The following is a 19,101-nucleotide window of genomic DNA, read 5'->3' on the forward strand; positions in this document are numbered from 1 at the left end:
AGCCGCTCAGCGAGGAGCCGTATGTCCATCCTCTGCACGAAACTTTGGATGTTCATCGAAAGGGAGTCGTGTGCCAAGGGTGTCTGAGGAAAGTGGAAGTGTGTGTGTGTGTGTGTGTGTGTGTGTGTGTGTGTGTGTGTGTGTGTGTGTGTGTGTGCCTGTCAGTAGACATTTACCCGTTTTACAGCACCACTCCAATCAGTGTCCGCATGTGAAGCAGATCAGGTTTTTTTTAGTTCTACAGTACATCTGTAACTGTGCGTGTGTGTGTCTTCAATCCCAGAGCCTCTCTGAAGGCTCGCATATGGCGTGTGACCACCCATCTGTTGCCAGCACCTCTTCCCCACAATGCCTTGTGATATATATGTGCATATTATCCAAACCTGCTTCTTCAGACGAGCAGCCATGGCGAGCGCTTAATGGAACGCCTCGGCCAAAAATAGCCCATTAATGACACAGCTTGTTTAATGGAGGTGATGGAAGCGGGGCTTCGGGTGGGTGGACGGCCGCTCATCCACGATTGGTGGCAAAAGTAATCAATCGACACCGGCCCCCGCCACCGCCACCTCCTTCCGCTCTGTCATTCCCACCCACACTGCTGGGAAGCTTTCGGAAGGGAGGGAGAGGGTGGCGGCAGGAGAGACGGCGGAGAAGAAGCAAGAAAGTCTGTCTCGTTACATCATCGCAACCCCTGGCATTATGTGCACCCTGATCAAAATTCATGCATTCAGCCCGCCTCCTGCTCCCGAGGATCACCAAGAAAAGAGGCGACTCGCTGGTTTATCAGCGTCCGGCCGTCGGGTCGAGCCCGGATTCGGACAGAACGCAGGGCGAGAGAGAGGTGCTGGGGACAGAGGGGCTGATGGGAAGCGGAGAGGAGGGTGCAGGCGGTAATCAGCGGCCAGCCTGTTTAGTCATGGTCCTGGTAATCTTTGGTGACCTTGGCTGCCGCCTGGCTGGCTGGATTTCCGCAGTGCTGCATTAATATGCACACAGTTGGGAGATGGGCTCTCAGCCTGTCTTTGAGTCTGTTTTCGTCTGTCTCTTTCGAACCCCCCCCCCCCGCCACACACACACACACACACACACACACACACACACACACACATACACACACTCTTCCCTCGCTCTGCATTTGTGTCTTTCCTCTCCTTCCTTCCTCCCTTTTTCATACATTACTGGCAACCATCTGTCTCATCCATTTAGCTCACCTCTTCCCATACTGTCTATAAAAGAATCACAGACTTCAGAATTTATGATGGCATCTCAATTGCGCCAGTGTCAGAATTTGGCAGGCTGAAGGGTTTTTAAGGTTATTTTTATGGCATTTCTGCTTTATTAGATAACGTGCAGCCGAGCAAGATGGCAGAGACAGAGAGGGATAGAAGGACGGGAGGAGCGACGAATGACGGAGGCCTTTTGTCAAATAACAAACTTTGATGTTCATTTTTCTCCTGATGCCTCGCGGTCAGACTCCTTGATTTGCCAGCGTCCTGTCAAAGCGAGGTCAGAGGTCAAGGCTGGCCGCAACACATCAGCGGCGTGTCTCGCTCAAGGACGCCAAAGCAGGAAATAAGACTGGAATTGAGGATCGTTTGATGTTTTTACTCCCCACGCTTTCGGGCGGATGTGATGGCGGGTCGCAAGCTGCAACTTTCTGGCAAAAGCGTACCGATGCTGCACTTCATATTCTAATTTTCTCTGCAGGGGGAAAAGGAACATGACAGCTTGCCACCACAATTCATTTGCACGGACTTTTAACTCAAATAGATTGACAGGAAAAAAAGGAGTGATGAGGGTGTGACTGACATCTGCTTTTTGTTTGAATCCTGATTAAGTTTTAATCCTTCGAAGTTCAAAAGTCCCCGTTCATATGAAAGACGCTGTTTGGAGGTTGTTTTATCGGTGAATGTGTGTTCACTGTCTGCAGCACAGATGCATTTTTAATGAAAGCCAACGCTCAACAATCAGCGCAGTTTGTGAAATGATGGCTTTCTCTGTCCAGGTTTGAGTGAGTGCTCGCCTCACGCTTTGTCAAAATGTTAACAATGACCATCTTTTTTCATTCCATCAGACCTCTTTAGCCTTTTAATGGCAAGAAAAATCTAATTCAATTTCTTTATGACGTCCTCTTCATCTCAGCAGGGGAATTAGGTTTTTTTTTCATAGCTCTCTTACAGCTTAAAGCCTTTATCATGTTTTTTTTTTTTTGTCTAAAGTCCAACCAAGGGCATTGCCTCCTTGATTTTCCTTGATTACTGGCGGAGGGACAGCCAAGGGAGGATAAATGAGACAGAAGCAGATTAAAAAAGGGGGGAAAAAAAAGACTCTTCATATTGCCAGCGATATCAAAAAGGACTAAAATGTGTTGGAGTTGCGATCCAGGTAGGCATAACTTAGTACTGATGGCTTTACAGCAGAGCTGTGCTGGTTTGATTGATATACTGGAGATGCCATGTCGTAGCTTTTGATCGATATCAGAGGCTGCTGCTTTTTATGCATTGCAGCTATTGCACAGATACACTGTAGTTGGAGTTGTTTTACTTCGACCCCCTCCCCCGAGCCTCTCCAGGCCTGAGCAGCTGGATTTTGAATGTTCTGTCTTTATTAACCGGAGAAGGAAAGTGCAATTTCTCCCTCCCACGTTTCTTTTGTGGACGTACACAGCTCCATTGTACAGCGAGGTCAGAGGATGTTTGTGCAACCATCCATGTTGGGGAGCCTTGCTGTTTCAAGGCCCATAGTTTTTTTTTGGAAAATGGCGGGGACTGAATGCAAAGAAAGAAAGAAAAAAAAAAGAGGGTGAAGACTCCATTGAAATTGAGTTTTTGGAAAGTAAAAAACAACATAAGTGAATTTAATCATATATTTTTTTTTTCCTTGAAAAACAGTTCAGCCACAACCAGAACATTCTATGAAGTCATGTTAATCTACAGTTTGCTGTCACAGCCAGCCGACTGTGGGCACCCAGAAGTGTTAAAACAAGGCATAAAGACATAAATGAAATAATCGTATGAGTCAATACAGGCAGAATGTATAAGATTTCATTGGCTGTCTGTTCATTGAGGCCACAGCACTTGACCTGCCAGGTTTGTCTTGATTGACAGATAAACACAGATAAAAGTGACATTTTGACAATAAATGCACCTTGGTTGCGGGGGGGGGATAGCCGTGTGCAGGGAAGACTGTGCTAAAAGGACACATTGAAATTAAAAACTCCTGCATGCGAAGGGTGAAATTTCATCCCATAACATTTGTAATAATGAGTTTTAGAATCGATTTTTTTCACAACTTCATGCTTATGTTTTGCATGTATGTATCCAGTATATTATTTATTTCATCGCGTCTTACGTCTGCTGCACTTATCTGCTGTTTTTCAAAGCTTTTCGCTCCAAAAGGGAGCCCTTTCTTCCTGCTCCTGCAGAGCTGCCATATTTCAGCATTTTTAACCGTTTGTGATAAGAGTGATGTTCAGATCAGAAGATGCTTGATACTGATTTGATGCTGTCGCGCTAAAAATCGGCACTTTCTGGCAGATTGTAAGTCGCTCTGTATGTTCTTCAAAGGGCTTCAAATGTAAAAACCCCTTTCCACATTAACTCATCACCTTTATTCGATGCTGCATCTCCTGTTTTGGCTTTTACATCTGAAGTAAGTGAATTTTAAATGGGGCTTGTTTGGAGGAGACTCGTAGTTCTTGCCAACACCGCAGCATTTTTCCTGCAGCTGTAATATAAACCAGCATGTTTGGAAGGAAGTCTGAAAAAAACATTAGTCTTTTCACCCCTCTGCTGTTGTTTTTTTCTTTTTTGGAAGCTGGTGACACCTTCAAAGGCCTCACTTCTCTGCATGCCCACACTCAGCGGTTGCAGTGGGAGCACTTACCAAATGAGAGAGGCAGTCTGAACAGCCGACGAACAATTGCATTAATTTAGTGTACTCAACCACCTCTGCGGATAGTTTGTTTATATTGAATTACCCCATTGTTACCTTGCCCGAATTTGGGATTTCTCGCTAACAAGCCCACCGAGTTTTTCACTGGAGGGCGGCAGACGAGGTTTGGGGTTTGTTTTGCTGTTGTCAAGCTAACTGAGTGAGCGGCACTGATCGACGCTCATCTATGTCTTTGGAGGCGGGGGTCATACAAACGTAGAGTACAGATAATGCAGCATGCACGTGTAAACGTCAACACTGATGAGTCAGTGAGTTGAATTTCGCCGATTATTCCCTCGCCTGAAAGAAGAATCACCTCTTCTTTAACCTTTTTATTCCTGTTCTACTTTCGGCGGCTCTGCGGTTTCCCCTCAGACGGTCATCCATCTAAAGCAGTGAACCCCGGTTTAATTAATTATGTATATGCAAATGTGTGCTCATAGTGCCAGGATCTCCATTTTCATTTTCTTGGCTTTTTTCCCTCCTCTGGCTCTTCTTTCCCCCCCTTTTTTTTTTTTTTTTTCCTTCTTCCTTCAAGGCGTCTCCAGGTGGATTTATTGTAAATTCAATTTGCATTAAGGTTCTAATTTGCTGACACCGTGGATGAATACATTTTTTTTTTTTTTTTAAAAAACTGTTATCCTCCTGCTCTCCCTCCACCCATGCCTGAACTGTGGGTGCATTCGGTTGGAGGAGATGGGGCGCGGCACGTGGTAATGGAATTCTTCCTGAGCTTCTAATTGGAGCAGAAGAGGGTGGCTTATTTCGAATCAGGAAAATGAACTGCTTGTTATCAGCCAGCTGGCTGAGGGATAAGGGAGCTGCAGTGTGTGTGTGTGTGTGTGTGTGTGTGTGTGTGTTGAGGGAGTTGTTTTTTGTTTGTGTATTGAGCAAAACATATAGCTGTGTGTGTGTGTGTGTGTGTGTGTGTGTGTGTGTGTGTGTGTGTGTGTGTGGCTTAAAGTAGGCCTGCATGGTTATATGACTAAAAAGTTGCTCTAAATGGCCATTATCTCTTATTTAATTAGTTTCCTAGTTATTTCTGGCCTAAATACTCGTCCTCGTGATTTGCAGTGTTTTAATATTATTCATTTATCGTTTTCTTCATGAAGGAAAAATTCAAATCATATTCTGTTTTATTCCCTCTACTGTATTGTTCTTGCTTTAGGTTGTCCACTCTGCCTGTTTTGGAACAGTTTACTTTGAGACCAACTTAATAATTCATTATCTGAAGGCTGGCAGCTTGACTGGTACAATAAATGACTGGCTTGCCTTTCTGGATTTACAGTATGAATAAGTTAATATGTGATTTGCAGACCTGCTTTCTTCCACAGTCTGCTCTATAATTGGAGCTGGAATGTCAGGAGAATCTCCTCCCGAAGGTAGAATTGTTTGAAAAAGGCCTCGTTGCAGACTGTTAGTCATCTTCAGCGTGGAGAGAAAATTGGAAATGATTGACTTGTGGCAGAGCCTGTGCAGGTCTGCTAATGGCCTGCACTCTCTATCAGTTAGTGCCGATTTAGAATGACCGGACCTCCTCACGCTGCTGGACTGACGTGAGAAGCCCAGAAGTCAACACGTTCTTCTCCAGATCCCACCCACCGCCAAATATGCAGCCCACCAATGTAGTGATGAGGACGTGATCCCTCGCTGGCGACCTGCAGGGGGCTTTAACGGCATCCTGCATCAGCAGGTGCCCTGAAACCGTTAATACGAAGGCGGCTGCTGACAATATTCACCTCAACTAATCATTTCAAATTAGATTTTTGTTGAAATTGCCATTTGGGAGAGAGAGCTTCACTTGTTTTCAGTTCAACACATTCATTTAAAGTGTCAACAGGCTTTTAATTGCCTCTGGCTTTTAATTGAAATGATCTCAAAGCACCAGCTGACATTTTGTTTCTTGGCTCTTTTTATGGAAAACGAATGCTGTGTCACTCAATACTAATATACCTTCTACATGCCAGATTTATTAGGCAAGATCTGAAGCTTTTCAGAAAAAAAAACGGCTTGCAATGTTGCTGCTGCTGATGATGATTCAGCTCTCGCTATTTATTCTTTGGTTTCATCCATCTTATGATGCTCCAGTCTGATGAATAAAACGTGACCTTGGTCCAGCTTTTCCGGTGATCAACAAGCAAGCAAAATGACAAATTTCAATATCCTGTTTTGTACCTTTTACATCCTTAAGGTGGAAATCTTGTGAGACACCCTCATGGGCTGCGAGACAAGACAAATTCAATCAGAGGAAATAGACATGCCGGCAAGACAAAGCCAAAAAATGCCCCCTCTGGTGCAGAAATGTGAAAGAAACAGGCATAAGCAAGCAAGCAGGAATCCTCTCAGCCAGCTGTCCTCGCTTCCCCATGTCACTGTCACAGAGAATGAGTGCCGTGCATCATATTATCTAGTTTGTAATTGAATTGTAGCAGGAGGTAGGTTGGTAATCAGTGTACAGCAGGTAGTTTTCGTTCCAGTGTTTGACAGTAATGTCCTCTAATGGGAAGCTCTGGCTCTACTCTTGTTCCAGGCCACTAGGTTTCCCCTGGATCCCTGGCTGCCTGCGTGAGTGTGTGACTTTACCGTGCATGTGTGCGATGCTGTGCAGTTTAGATATGCTGCCATGTTTGTGTGTTCTTTAAGCGTGTGCAAATGTGCAGCTTGTTGGTTGCCAGGCAGATGTGGTTCATTCTGCAGCCTCACCTCTGAATTCCTTTCAGTATTCCTCATAATACACTCGACCTTCAAGACGTGAACAGAAGAACGGAGCCTCCGTCCACTCTCGCTGAATTATTGGCGATTGCCGATCGCGTGGTGATTTACAACCCCGACGCCCTTGCGCGGCTTTTGGGGGACCTTACTGTCCTTGCTGATCTGCAGCTTGAGTCATTTCTCCATCATAATTTTCTCCTTCTCTCTTTTTGAACTGCCGACACAACCTCCCCTCACCCTCCCACTCCTCTGTGCAAGAACTGAATAGCTCAGAGATAGAGGAAGGGTAAGACTGAGAGATGGAGGAGGAGGCAAGAGAGAGAGAGAGAGAGGACCACAAAGGCAAAAAGCGAGAGAGACGATGCCCTGGTAGTTAACAGTGTGGGAAAAAATGAGAGACAGAAAATAAGGTCAGAGTTGACGTATGGGAGCTGACACCAGCGCCCATAAGGATGGTGCCCGCTGCTTGCTTTGTTACATATTCTTGCCATCTTATCATTTCACAGACGGCTGGCGCAGAGGCTGATGTGACAAGGCTCTCTATCCATCTGGGCACGCTCTATTTTCACCGCCGCTCATTTCGCGGGGGCACCGGAGCACAACGCCCAAATGGTGTGTCGGTGTCTGTAGTGGACCGGCGAGGGTCTGAGTCACCGGCTTAGTGCGCCCACACCGCCATGATACAGCACAGAATAACAGGCTGACAAGGCTTGCCAGCGGAGGCAGCGCGGATTGTGTGGCCCGTTCTCTGTGTGTGTTCTCGCTGTGTATTTTGTACCTGTGTGGGTGGGTGAGAGTTTGTGGGGGAAAAAAAAAAAAAAACATCTTATCCACACTCTTGTCCTATGTGCGCAGTCATGTCTGCAATGCAGCACTCGGGTGTTTTTTCAGGAGTCAGTATTGTTTATGTTGTGTGTCTCCACGCCTCCCAAGGCTGTTTGTCTGTTTGTTAGATGAGAGGATTACTGGCACCGTGGGGAACAGAAGGATGATTCTGTGATTATATACTGCTCTCTCTGGAGAAGACACCCCAGCCATAATAGGATCACTTTTACATCTGCTCCTTGTCAAATGTTCCCCTGAAATAGGCACGAACTTGGAGTAAACATATGGATACAAGAACATTTTCATGGTTTGATTGCCCAGGAGAATCAAAAAGCTGTTCCCGACACATAATCACCCCTTTAAAGTCAGACTAGAAGTCATCACCGATCCTCACGCCGATGGGACCATAAGACACTTTGTCAGATTTGGACGTAGACGAGTGCCGGATGACAAATTTGATGCAAGTGCTGTTGAGCATGAAAGGGAAAAACAGGCCTAATCACCTATATAGACTCAAACAGGCTGATTTACATACTGCTTTGAAGAGAAATGTGTCTGTGCAGTTGGCTGCAGTTCTACTCGCATGCAGTTTAGGAGTTTGCTTACTATTCTGCACCCTCATAATGCACTGAATGGAATGAAATTAGGGAAACATCTATTGGCTTTTCAAGTCATATTTACAGAATGTTTCATGTGTAATGTTTTCCTACTCTGTTGCCAGTTTGCATAACAGGGATTCAGTCGATAACCACTCAATGGAAGCTTGTACATTTCCTGTTTTAAACGCTCGTTGTCTAGACAGCCCTTCCCATTAAATAGTCCTCTCACGAAACGTGTTTTGCAATTCCCTTTTTAAACCAGCAGAAGATTTAGGTTAGCCAGAGCAGTGACAGCCATTGTAGCTGAGCAAAGAGTGCTACTCTCACAAGTGTAAATGGGACAAAGACATCCCAGAAGTTGATGTATGTGAAGTGTTATTTGCAGAAACCTGCGTATGAAATACATAGATCCATGTCCTATTTTGTTGCGTTTTGCCTTCAGTGTCTATCTTGCTTTTTCTGGTGCATTTTAGCCGCAAATGTCCACAAAAACTGCCCTCATGAACTGTAAGGAAGTCAGAAACAGCCTCAATCTGAATAATTTCTGCCAAACAAATCTCACCTGTGTGTGTGTGTGTGTGTGTGTGTGTGTGTGTGTGTGTGTGTGTGTGTGTGTGTGTGTGTGTGTGTGCATGTGCGTGCGCGTGCTTACTTTCCCCTCCACCTCTTTCCCTATTCTCTTCCCTGCAAGGGTCCATCCCGGCGAAGTCAACCTAGCCCCCTTTTCCCATCAGCCACCTCTCTGTGCTCCCATTCCCAGTCAGCATTTAACCCATGATTGTAGACAGCGGGCGTCGGCCTCTCTGGAGGCCGTGTCCAATCAGGGGAGCTGAATCTGATACAGAAGGGGGAAGCAAGACAAGATTGCGGGCAATGTTTATTTTGCGATAGGAAGAAAAACTGTTTTGTTTTTTTTTTTCCTTTTTTCCCCCCCAATCACATATGAGTATTTGCATATAAATGACAGCTCGGTGGCTGTCAAGGAAGAGAGGCGTTGGGCACAGAGAGACAAACGACAAATGAAGATGAAGTGTCATGAGAGTAAAGTGCAGGCGAGGCGGGGAGAGATAGAGCTGTTTTATCTGCTTGTGAGGAGCGGGTAGGAGGATAGGAGGTAAATGTCACTGCAATCATGAAATAAGCGGGGCAGCTGGAGTCACCCTGCAAAAATATCAATCTTGTCATCTCCATTAAATCCTACATTTTTGTCAGCTCTGAAAACAAGGCAAAATTATGCCAAGGTAGAGTTCCTTTTTGTTCGAATCTGAAGGAAGAGTTGTTGTTTTCGATTTCCGTGGAAGACGGCAGCGGCGCAACGAATCGGTCCAGCGAGGGCGACAGACACGAGGAGTCAGACAAACATGCGGGTTGCGACCAAGCCGACAGCTTCGCCAGATGAAATAAACAAACTCATGACTTAGCTCATCTGGTTGCTTTTGCAGTAAACACACAAAAACTGAATGCACGGTTTTATATGGTAAGTCAAAGCTGAGTCAGGAAGTCAGTCAGTAAACTTTGATGTTTCCACTTATTTTGGGTTATAATTTCACTGTTCATCTTTGTTTTCTCTCTGAAATGATTAGTACCTCATGAGCTGTCATTTTCCTTTAACTTCGGAGCTGCAATCAGGTTGTAGTTTTCAAAATCGTGAATCTAATTTGGAGGATCTCCTGACACGCCGATGAGGTACCTGGGGATTCGTCTAGAGGTCGGCTAGTATGCTGATCAACCATACTTATTCATCATTGACCATGATTATTGACTTGACACAATGATTATGACCCTGACCTCTGCAGTGGGGGATGTTACAGAATGCCTAATGCAACAATTTTGGCAACACTGGATCTCAAACTAAACTGACATCTTACTCACTTTGACTCCTGCCTGCCTTCGCACGGTGCTCATGAAGAGGCTGCTGCTGCCAGACGAGCGGCTCACTCTTGGCCATCCGTGCGCTGTCAGTGCCTTCTTTTCGTGACGTTTAGCAGTTATTAGTTGAGAAAATGCATGAGAGCATGAGAAATGTGGTCAGTTGTGTGAGAGTCGGTGGCCGTGTGTGACTCATAACTTCTACACTGCTACACCAAATTCTTTCCCTTGGGCAAATGGAGCTGACGATCGCTAATCTGAAAAGAAAAGTTGTGGTTTTGGGTTCAGTTTCGCCGTCCTGTGCACTCAACTGCAGCTCAGGTTGCCTGATACGGTTAGTGAGCACAGCATTCAGTGAATCAGCCAGCTTTGGAGGAGTTTGTCGGCATGTTTTATCACTTCGGACAGCGCCAGGTCAGCTGTTTGCCTCTGCCGCCTGTTTTTATGCTAAGCTAAGCTAAACACGTACTTAGTCCATCTCCACAGATAACGTGGAGACATTTGGTTGAGCATTTTACTTCAGTCTCAGAAAGAAAGTGAAGCTGTTGGCCTATTCCTTTAACATTCTCTGCACTGCCTCTCCATATACTGTATTTATAGACTACTGTTCACATCCAGGTGGTTCTAGATTCTCCTTTATGTCACCGTATGGCTCATAACTCCAGTTTGAGCATTTGTAGTTCCTTATTGTTGCAGTGCCATCACACTCACAGTATACAGCCCTTTATTTCCCTCCTTCAGCTGAAGCTTTCTGCTCAAGATCAAGACCTGAGCCTCTCTTATTGTTCCAGAGGTCCTATGTTTTGTGTGTGTGTGTGTGTGTGTGTGTGTGTGAGAACATGCTCTCACATGGAGATGACCATGACTGATTGCCTTATTGGCTGATGACTCACTCTCTTCTTCAGCCTGCCGGAGGTACTTCAATCACACAGGTTATCTCCTCCCGCACGCCGGCAGCCGAGAGGTTACCTTTCCCACACATCAGAGCTATATTCCCCTTAATTGAGACCCACTCTGCTGCGACAGCATTTTCACAAGGTGGAAAATGGCAGGTCAAGATTTCAAGACTTCTTCTCCCCTGCCTCCCTCCCTGGGCAAAAGTGGCTGTGAAGTTGATAAGTTCCTTTAGGGACCCTGGAGCGAGGCCAGCTGAGACACTACACTTCATGAGGACAAGTAAAGGTTGATGTTGCGTCACCTCACAGGTTGTGTGCGTCTGTAGATGTGTGCATGAATGCTTGTGTGTTTATCCAATCAGCCCCGGCCTAATGTATGCGCGCCTTTCTGATTGAATTACACTGGAGCTTTTATAGAGAAAAATGCTAGTGAACCATCTCCTTGAGTGCTTATGAGTGAACATACACTTTGTGGGAGTCTCGGCGGTGACCTGACTCAATCTGCATACGATTACCCCTCAGCAGACCTGTAACCCAATTTATGAGCTGATCACCTTCTCTGCAGGACGAGCACATGCTTGTTCTCGATTGACAGTAAAACACAGCGGGAACACGATGACATAACATTTGTTTAGCTTTATTGTGATGCCCTTTCCATTTTTTTTTCCGATGCATCTTTACCAGCATCTTGCTCGCGCCTGTGTTGCATCGTTTCAGCAGTCAGCTGCACACGGGATTTATTTTTTGAATATATTTCAGTATACCCTGCCCTACATATCCAATGTGAAGGAGCTGCACGAAAAGAGGAAAGAAAAAAAGAAAGTAAATGCATCATAATGCATTTTAAATTCAGAAAAACAACTTCAGTAGATAAGTGGGAAACGCCTTGAGGCCCTGTTTCTTTCAAGAGACGGGGTAAAATTAAAACAAGAAATTCAGTGAGAGGGAATGCTTTGAATAATGGTATAGGTTTCCATTTTGAAAGTATAATTAGCTTTAAGACTCCAAAGACCTTCTTTGTAAAAGTCTTTGACTTGACCTTGATTTCAGTGTGCACTGTGGTCCGTATTTGCATTTAAACCTTGGGTGATAACTTTCACAAATGCATTTTAATACAGAAAAAATACACCCATGTCAGCCAATTACCTTCAGCATCACAAGCCTTTTTTTCCCATCCTCACATAGATCACATCCTTGGTTTGGTTGTGTAACAATCATAAAACGTGAGGATAAGAGCCTTTTTATGAATGAGAGCGCCGTCTTTTACACAGTCGGACAAATGAGACAAACATGAAAAACATAAAAACAAGGCGGGCCTGACAAATGGCCTCGCCTTTGTTTAATGGCGTGGTTAAATCGAGACGTGGCTCGAGGACCCCATTTCGATGTGGTGTCAGCGAACGTGCCTCTATTAAATCCCGCTTTCCATGCAGAGTGACGCGCAAACATTTGTTCTGTGATCATTTGGCAAACCATGACAGCTGACAGTCACCGGTTGCCATTTTTCCAGCTGACAAACAGAATTGTTGGACGCTGGACGCACTCAGGGGAGTCTCCCCTTTTTACTTACGGGTCATGCGTAGCGGAGCCGCGAACGCTGCTTATGCGTGATGGTCCCAGGCGCCGAAGAGCTGCCGGAGTTGTTATTATCACTCAGCAGATTGGCCAATTCCCTCACCAATTGTGATCCAGCAGAATGGAAATCTGGTGAGCAGGGAAATGTTAATCGAGTTCAATTAGGCTTTGTACCATGTTTGTTTCCTGCCAACAGATTATGCAGAATCCCCACCCCTCACTTGCTGAAATGAACGATAACCCTCTGTCAAAAGTCTGAAACGGGCAATTTGTGAATAGGTGGAAGATAACAGATATTGGCGCTGGCAAGCTCCTCATGGCGGTATTGGAGATAAATACAGCAGGCCCTTTGAAACAGCCAGGCTGGAGTTCGCCCTTAAAGGGAAATTAATTTAGGCGCTTTTATTTATTTTTTTTTTCTTTAACTTCTCAGTTAAACTGAGGGTATTTTCAAAGCTCTGTGCAATAATCGAATGCCTCCGGGTGGTTTAAAAAGCATCTTTTATCTGAGAGCAGTTTCGCTGTTGAAGAGACCCACTTTTACATGTTGCATATGTTTTCAGTAGGAATCATCCATTTCACTTTTTATCACTTTTCATTTGTTCCATTTGTCTTTTTTTTTTTATCAGATGCATACTAATATGTATGTCATTTAATTACATATTCCAGAGATTGTAATATCCACATTTAAGCATATGCTGACGCATTTGTGCTATTTTGCATTATACAATATACTGTGCTGTAGTAGCAGTGGTCCTCGGACAACATGAGAATAACTCTTTTTCATTCTGTGAGACATTTCTTTTCCTCACTAAGAGGGGAAATGTTCTGCTGTAAACTAAAAAACAAAGCAAAAAAACGAGTAGACGAGTGTTTATTTGCAGTGCTCATGGGAAAGGCAGTGACAGAGCGAGGCTGTCTGATGCTGGGCGGTGATGCATTCACTGTGTTTTTTTTTCTGGTAGCAAATCCAGTCTGTGCGGCCATCGTGAAAACCACTTGTGAGGAAATTTGTCTCTTTCTTTTCTCTCTGGGCCACCAGAATATGTTAAGGGTGCAAAGACTGATTTAGTGGGGCATATGGGAACGGTAGAGACCTTTTGAAATTCATCCTCAGCATTCAGATCCTTTACTGAAGTTAACATACCTACATTGCAATGTGAAATACTCCAACTACTTCACTTCAAGCACTGTATTACCGCAGCAACTGGTTGGACTGGACTTTGAGGTAGGCAGGGGGGCCAGTAGGGGCTCAGCTGTGAATTTGTGCTCCATGACCAAACATGTACTTTACCACACTAGCTGATTCTGCTCCCAGTCTTGTTTTTCCTGCACTAATAGTTTTGTTTTGGCTTCTCTTTTTTTGCCTTTTTCCAGAGAGAATTTAGAGAAAGTTTGTCCATTTTATTACATCCGCTCTGGTGTTGATCCAGAATTCATAGAACCAGAGTTACATAGTTCATCTGACCGACAGTAGCTGGGTCAGGTGGGGCTCTGTCTTTGAATGTCTTTGAGTCTTTTAGGTGTGTGACAGATTAGCTGTTACTTCATGTGTTCTTTTTGCCAAACCGATCTTGTTCTGTTTGTGCCGCTGCCTGCTTCCGTGACCTTTTGCACTCCGCTGCTGCTTTTATTAGTTGTGAAAGTAAAACACTTCAGAGTCTCAATTAGGACACATGATTAGGAGTGAAACCATCCTGGCTGTCTTACCTTAAGCCTTCAAGTTATTATCGTCCACAAACTAATTAGCAAGTTCTCCACAAGTGAGGTTTGACCCTTTGTTGCCATAGCAACAGTTTGACTTGGTGGCAGTGACAGGACTGTGGCATTGGTTAGCGCACGCTGCCTTCTCCAGCATGTGTGTTTGCTTCATTTTGTTGGTAGTTATTCATTCTTTCTATAAATTAGGTTGTTTTTTTGTTTTGTCTCGCCCCTGGGAGGACCCGCTTAATTGCAGAAATGAAAAAGAGGTTTAGAGGGTGATGTAAGAGCGTTGCATCTGAACGCAGCATTCTGAGTCTCATTAAATGGAGACAGCGACTTATTGTTGCTGATTTCGGATCAGTTTGGATCAGGAAAGGCGCTGCAGATTTGGCACTGCTGCTGCAGGTAAAATGAGCTGTCAAATCTGCCTAACAGGGAAATTGGAGGCCTAATGGCACATTCAGTCCGCTTAAAGGAGACATTCACCCTCAAATACTACCAGCTTGTATATTTTTACATTTTTGGACGATTCCTGGCCCAGTTTTATGATGAAATGCTGCATTTTTTCTGTAGTTATGCCAGTTTTTCTCTGACCTACTTCATCTGCTAAACGGATGTCCTGTATTACCCAGAAAGCCTTTCAACAGCTTCAAGAGAACATAGATTAAAATGCTAAGTTAATAAACAGAAACTTTATCACCAACCGTTGTTTATCAAGCAAAGGCTCCAAATGAACGTGAGGGTTCACCGTCACTGCGGCTCCATGTGAAAGTGAGGGTTGAAAAAAAAGTCGGGACACTTTAAAATCTAAATGAAATACAGTGTGATCATGTGCTAACATGTGAACACATGATTGTATAGATATTACTGCATCAGTGCTGCCCTCATGCAGCAGCAGCACCATCTACAGCAGCTCACTGCAGACAGTCAGCTGCCATCTTCAGGGAGCCAATCACCAGCTGGAGCCAGTAGTGGTGAACCAATGGCATGAATGAATGAATCATATGTATCAAAATAGACCACATACCTGGCACCATGTCATGTTACTGCATTGAATTCTGGTCTATTGAGGCTTCTTTTTCTTGTCTTCAGCGATGGATTTCTCCACACAACTTCTGACAATCAAACTTTTCTCTTTGTTTCTGATGGATTGACACAACAATCTGCTCCTTGCAAGTTTTTGGTAGCCGCCATATTTTTTGCTGTTGAACTCCGCTGCAGCTGCCCTGGAAGCATCTCACTGTGACATTTTATCGTTCTCGTTTTTCACTGCTCAAGCGATTGAGTATGCTTTTCCATTTTTTCATCTTTTCTCCGGCTCCTAAAGCACCCACACGAGCACTGTTGCTGCCGCTCCCAGCATGACCCTTACAGTCCCACACGATGCAGTACAATAACATAAATCAGCATGTTTAAATCAATTCCCCGCCAACACCCCTCCCCTGGTTAGCCCCAGCGACCGCCGCGCGCACCGCACCTCGCTGATTGGCGGCCAAGTTGCTTCTTTGTTAAATAAAACATTTATAGAGGCTCAATTAGCGAAGCCTGTTGAGTCCGTGGCAGCTGTGCTCGCCAGCTGTTTTTAAAGGAAGAGTGATGCGGCGAGGTGAAGCGAGGGAAAAGAGGATGTCAGGAACAGGAAGGGAAAAAGTGGATAAAGGAAGATAGAGGTTGTTTTTGATTTGGTGCAGACCCATGTTGGAAGATAAGTGGTAGCAAAAGCCTCTTTAAGCTCAGTCGCTTTTATCTGATTCAAGAGATATGCTTACGGTGGATATTCTAACAAAAATACAGTATAACTGAAATAAAGCTTCTAAAGCTTGGTAGGGATATGAGCTGATGTTTTTAAAAATGCAGTGTCCATATTTGTTTTTCATTTACAATAGTCAAGTCATTGATTTAAAAAAAGATAATCACAAAATCATGTCGTGTTATCCTGAGCTGTGGTTGAAAAAGTACGAAAGCTATCTGCACCGAAGAATCAATGTGAGGAATCCACCTGGGGATGAAAGTGAGGGCAATTATGCAGACATAACCGCCAGTCACTGTCATCATGGCCGACTGTGCCCATAAAGTCACTTGCCATTTTATTGTAAACCTTACTGTAAAGCTGTCAGTCCGAGGAGGCGCTGATCAGATCCACTGAATTGAACCTGCAGGTCAGAAAACCTGAGCCGACCCACCAGGCTTGTTTCCCGATATGTCACCTGAATGTCACTCTCTTCCCATTTCTGTGGGAACGCTGTTATTAAAAAAACAACCAAAATGCGTTGCTGACTGTGCCTCTGTCTCTTTACACAAGTCACTCTGTGTTAAAGTCTCAATCAGGGACGCAGGAGTTTTGTGTTGCCTTTGTGAGTTTTCACTGGTGTGTGAGAATTTGATAAGGATTAAGTGTCAATTTAATATTTGCTATTTCTCATGTATTTCATATACATGCACCCAAAGATGGGGAAAAACGTCTGAGCCGTTCCTTTGCCTGCAGTGCATGAATAATGCAGTTATTATTCGATCTTTGAAACTTGTTTGACTGACAGTTGGTGGCTTTTATTAGATGTTTTAACAGGAAGACCCCAATTGCTCAGCCTTGTCGCGTGCAGCGGTGCAATATGAGACGAGTCGCTTTTTCCATTTATATGACTGAGAACAGCATTTGAGACCTGATAGTCAGATAGCTTTCGCAATGCAGACTCACAGAAGCTTCCAATTTTCTCAGGTACAATGTCGATGAGTGCCATCGTTGCCATTTGAAGGTATAGTGATGGTGCTTATGCACAGTTTATTGGCAGTAGACTGTACATTTATATATGAGAATGTGACACATGGGTCAAATACAAATACAGTAATGTTTGTAGGTGAAGGCCAGGCCGGGCAGGGGACAATGCTGGCAGCAATTGATATGTTGAGAGCTCGGTTTACCTTTGCTGTGAATGCATATAGGAAGTCATATGTTATAGGTGTGTATATGCACTAGTCCCATTCACAGACATTTTGAGGGGCTGTTGCTCTAACCTGAGAAAAATAACCCTAACCCTGCTCCCCATATGGTGGCTGGCTGGTCAGCAATTGTGATCAACTCTTATTTATGCAGCCACAATGCAATGCAGGCAATTCAAACAATGCAGCAAAACTAAAAAAAAAAAAAAATCTTCTTTCTTTTTTCCCTCCAGAAGCAGCTCAGCCAACCAGGGCAAATGGGCTGTTGCTCGGGCAACTTGAGCCCGGCCTTGTGCCCGTCCTTGCTACTAATGGCCTCATTTGGTTTGCATGTTCTTGTGAAACACAAAAAGGAGACATTTTAGAGATCATCGCTGCATGGGGGAAAAGAGCATCTTGATTGATTGTGGCATTGATTGTAGCATTGCTGGCAAAGCACATGAACAGACAGACTGATGCCAGCACTGAAAGTGGTCTTGTCCTGGTTGCCACATACCCTTTTCATGATTACAATTTTTTTTTCTCATAACTCCTTATTAATTTGCCTTTTCTCTCCTCTTCCTTTTCTTTCAGTGGAAGGCTGCACAGATTGGTCAGTGGACTACCTGAAATACAAGGTGCTCGTGGGGGAACCTGTACGGATTAAGTGTGCTTTATTCTATGGATACATACGGGCCAACTACACCCATGCACAGAGCGCCGGACTTAGCCTTATGTGGTACAAAAGTGCGGGACACGGGGACTTCGAGGAACCCATCAGTTTTGACGGCACAAGGATGAGCAAGGAGGAAGATGCCATATGGTTCCGACCAGCAGAGTTGGACGATGTGGGGTACTATTCCTGCGTATTAAGGTAAATTCCTCTGGTTTTTATAGACAGGCATTACCTGGAGACATACTGTAAACTGCTGTCTTCACTGCAATCAAATGCAAATTGTTGTTTTTATTGTTTTTGCTTTCATCTGGAGCAAGCATCCATCATAAACTCTTCCAACATTTTGGAGTTGTTTTGGCAGCAGTGTGTCTGTAAAATAGTGGGGTAAATAACATTTTCTGTAGCCCTGCGGGCATGAGGAGTGCTATGTTTAAGTCCTCCCCTGTTGATTTCTAATGAAGCCTCTCATCTGCGGCCAAAAGAGTACTGGTCCTTGGTCCACAGAGCATCATCTTAACAGTGTAAGGCCCCTTTGCTTCCCTTTATATGCTAAATTATTTCTTTATTCTCCTCTGGGGGACAGTAAGCCATTAGGTACGATTGGTAAATCCATAATTCTTCAGCCCTCACATGTCCGTCTTTCTGAAAACGTGAAAGAATGAGCAGTGAGATGAAAGAGAATGGCCAGTAATTCAGCACGGGAAGATTGAGGAAAGGGAAAAGGCAGGTAAGATAAAAAGAGAAAAGCAAGGGACTCATACTATCTCCGTTTTCCACTTGCCTGATGGTGGAGGTAGACAATTGTTTGATTTATGAGTTCTATAATGTGGTGAAATTTCTGGCTTCCTCACTTATATTGGCACAGGCTTTCATTAACGTGGAGGTTGTCTGTGGCCAGTCAGAAAGAAAAGGCAAAGCGTTGTCTGGGAGCCCATAACAATTTCTTTTTCACAGGATGAGGGGAACTTTGAAACAAATCTTCCTGATAGATATGAGCCTAATCTTTTCAGAATTCAAGAAATTCCACAGAACCCAGCGCATTTCAGCCTAAACACAAACGATTTAGGACACTTGTTACACTGACAGAAAAGGGTGAATAATGTACTCTTGAGCAGTTGCATTCAGCATAGGTTTCCTTGTGTTTCACATGCTCAGTTCTAAGAGGTTTTGGCCATTACTATTCATCACCATTAGCAGCCTCCCCTTTGCTGTGGCGGCCACTGTGAATAGAAACGGGCAGCGCCAGTCCAGCAATTCTCATGGCTCTATTCAATGACGTTGGCAGCATTTTCTGGAGGTAGACAATCAGTCAGCTCAGAGTTATTGTGTAATCATGCAGAAAGTAGAGCCGTGAGGTTTGATTTGGACGAGTGGTGTTGCTTTGTCGCCAGTCTCC

The 19,101-nt window shown here is 44.4% G+C and overlaps 1 protein-coding gene across 5 annotated transcripts in view; it reads left to right on the forward strand.

The window, feature by feature from the left end:
• The window catches only part of LOC143316018 (interleukin-1 receptor accessory protein-like 1), a 230,477-nt gene that overhangs the window by 65,475 nt on the left and 145,901 nt on the right, over positions 1-19,101 (forward strand). For all 5 annotated transcript variants that reach the window (XM_076723686.1, XM_076723685.1, XM_076723683.1 and 2 more), the window contains one exon: positions 17,624-17,903. In XM_076723686.1, the coding sequence (XP_076579801.1) occupies positions 17,624-17,903 (280 nt within the window). The remainder of the gene's footprint in view (positions 1-17,623; positions 17,904-19,101) is intronic.

The sequence above is a fragment of the Chaetodon auriga genome, chromosome 23, assembly GCF_051107435.1.
Source record: "Chaetodon auriga isolate fChaAug3 chromosome 23, fChaAug3.hap1, whole genome shotgun sequence".
NCBI classification, from domain to species: Eukaryota; Metazoa; Chordata; class Actinopteri; order Chaetodontiformes; family Chaetodontidae; genus Chaetodon; species Chaetodon auriga.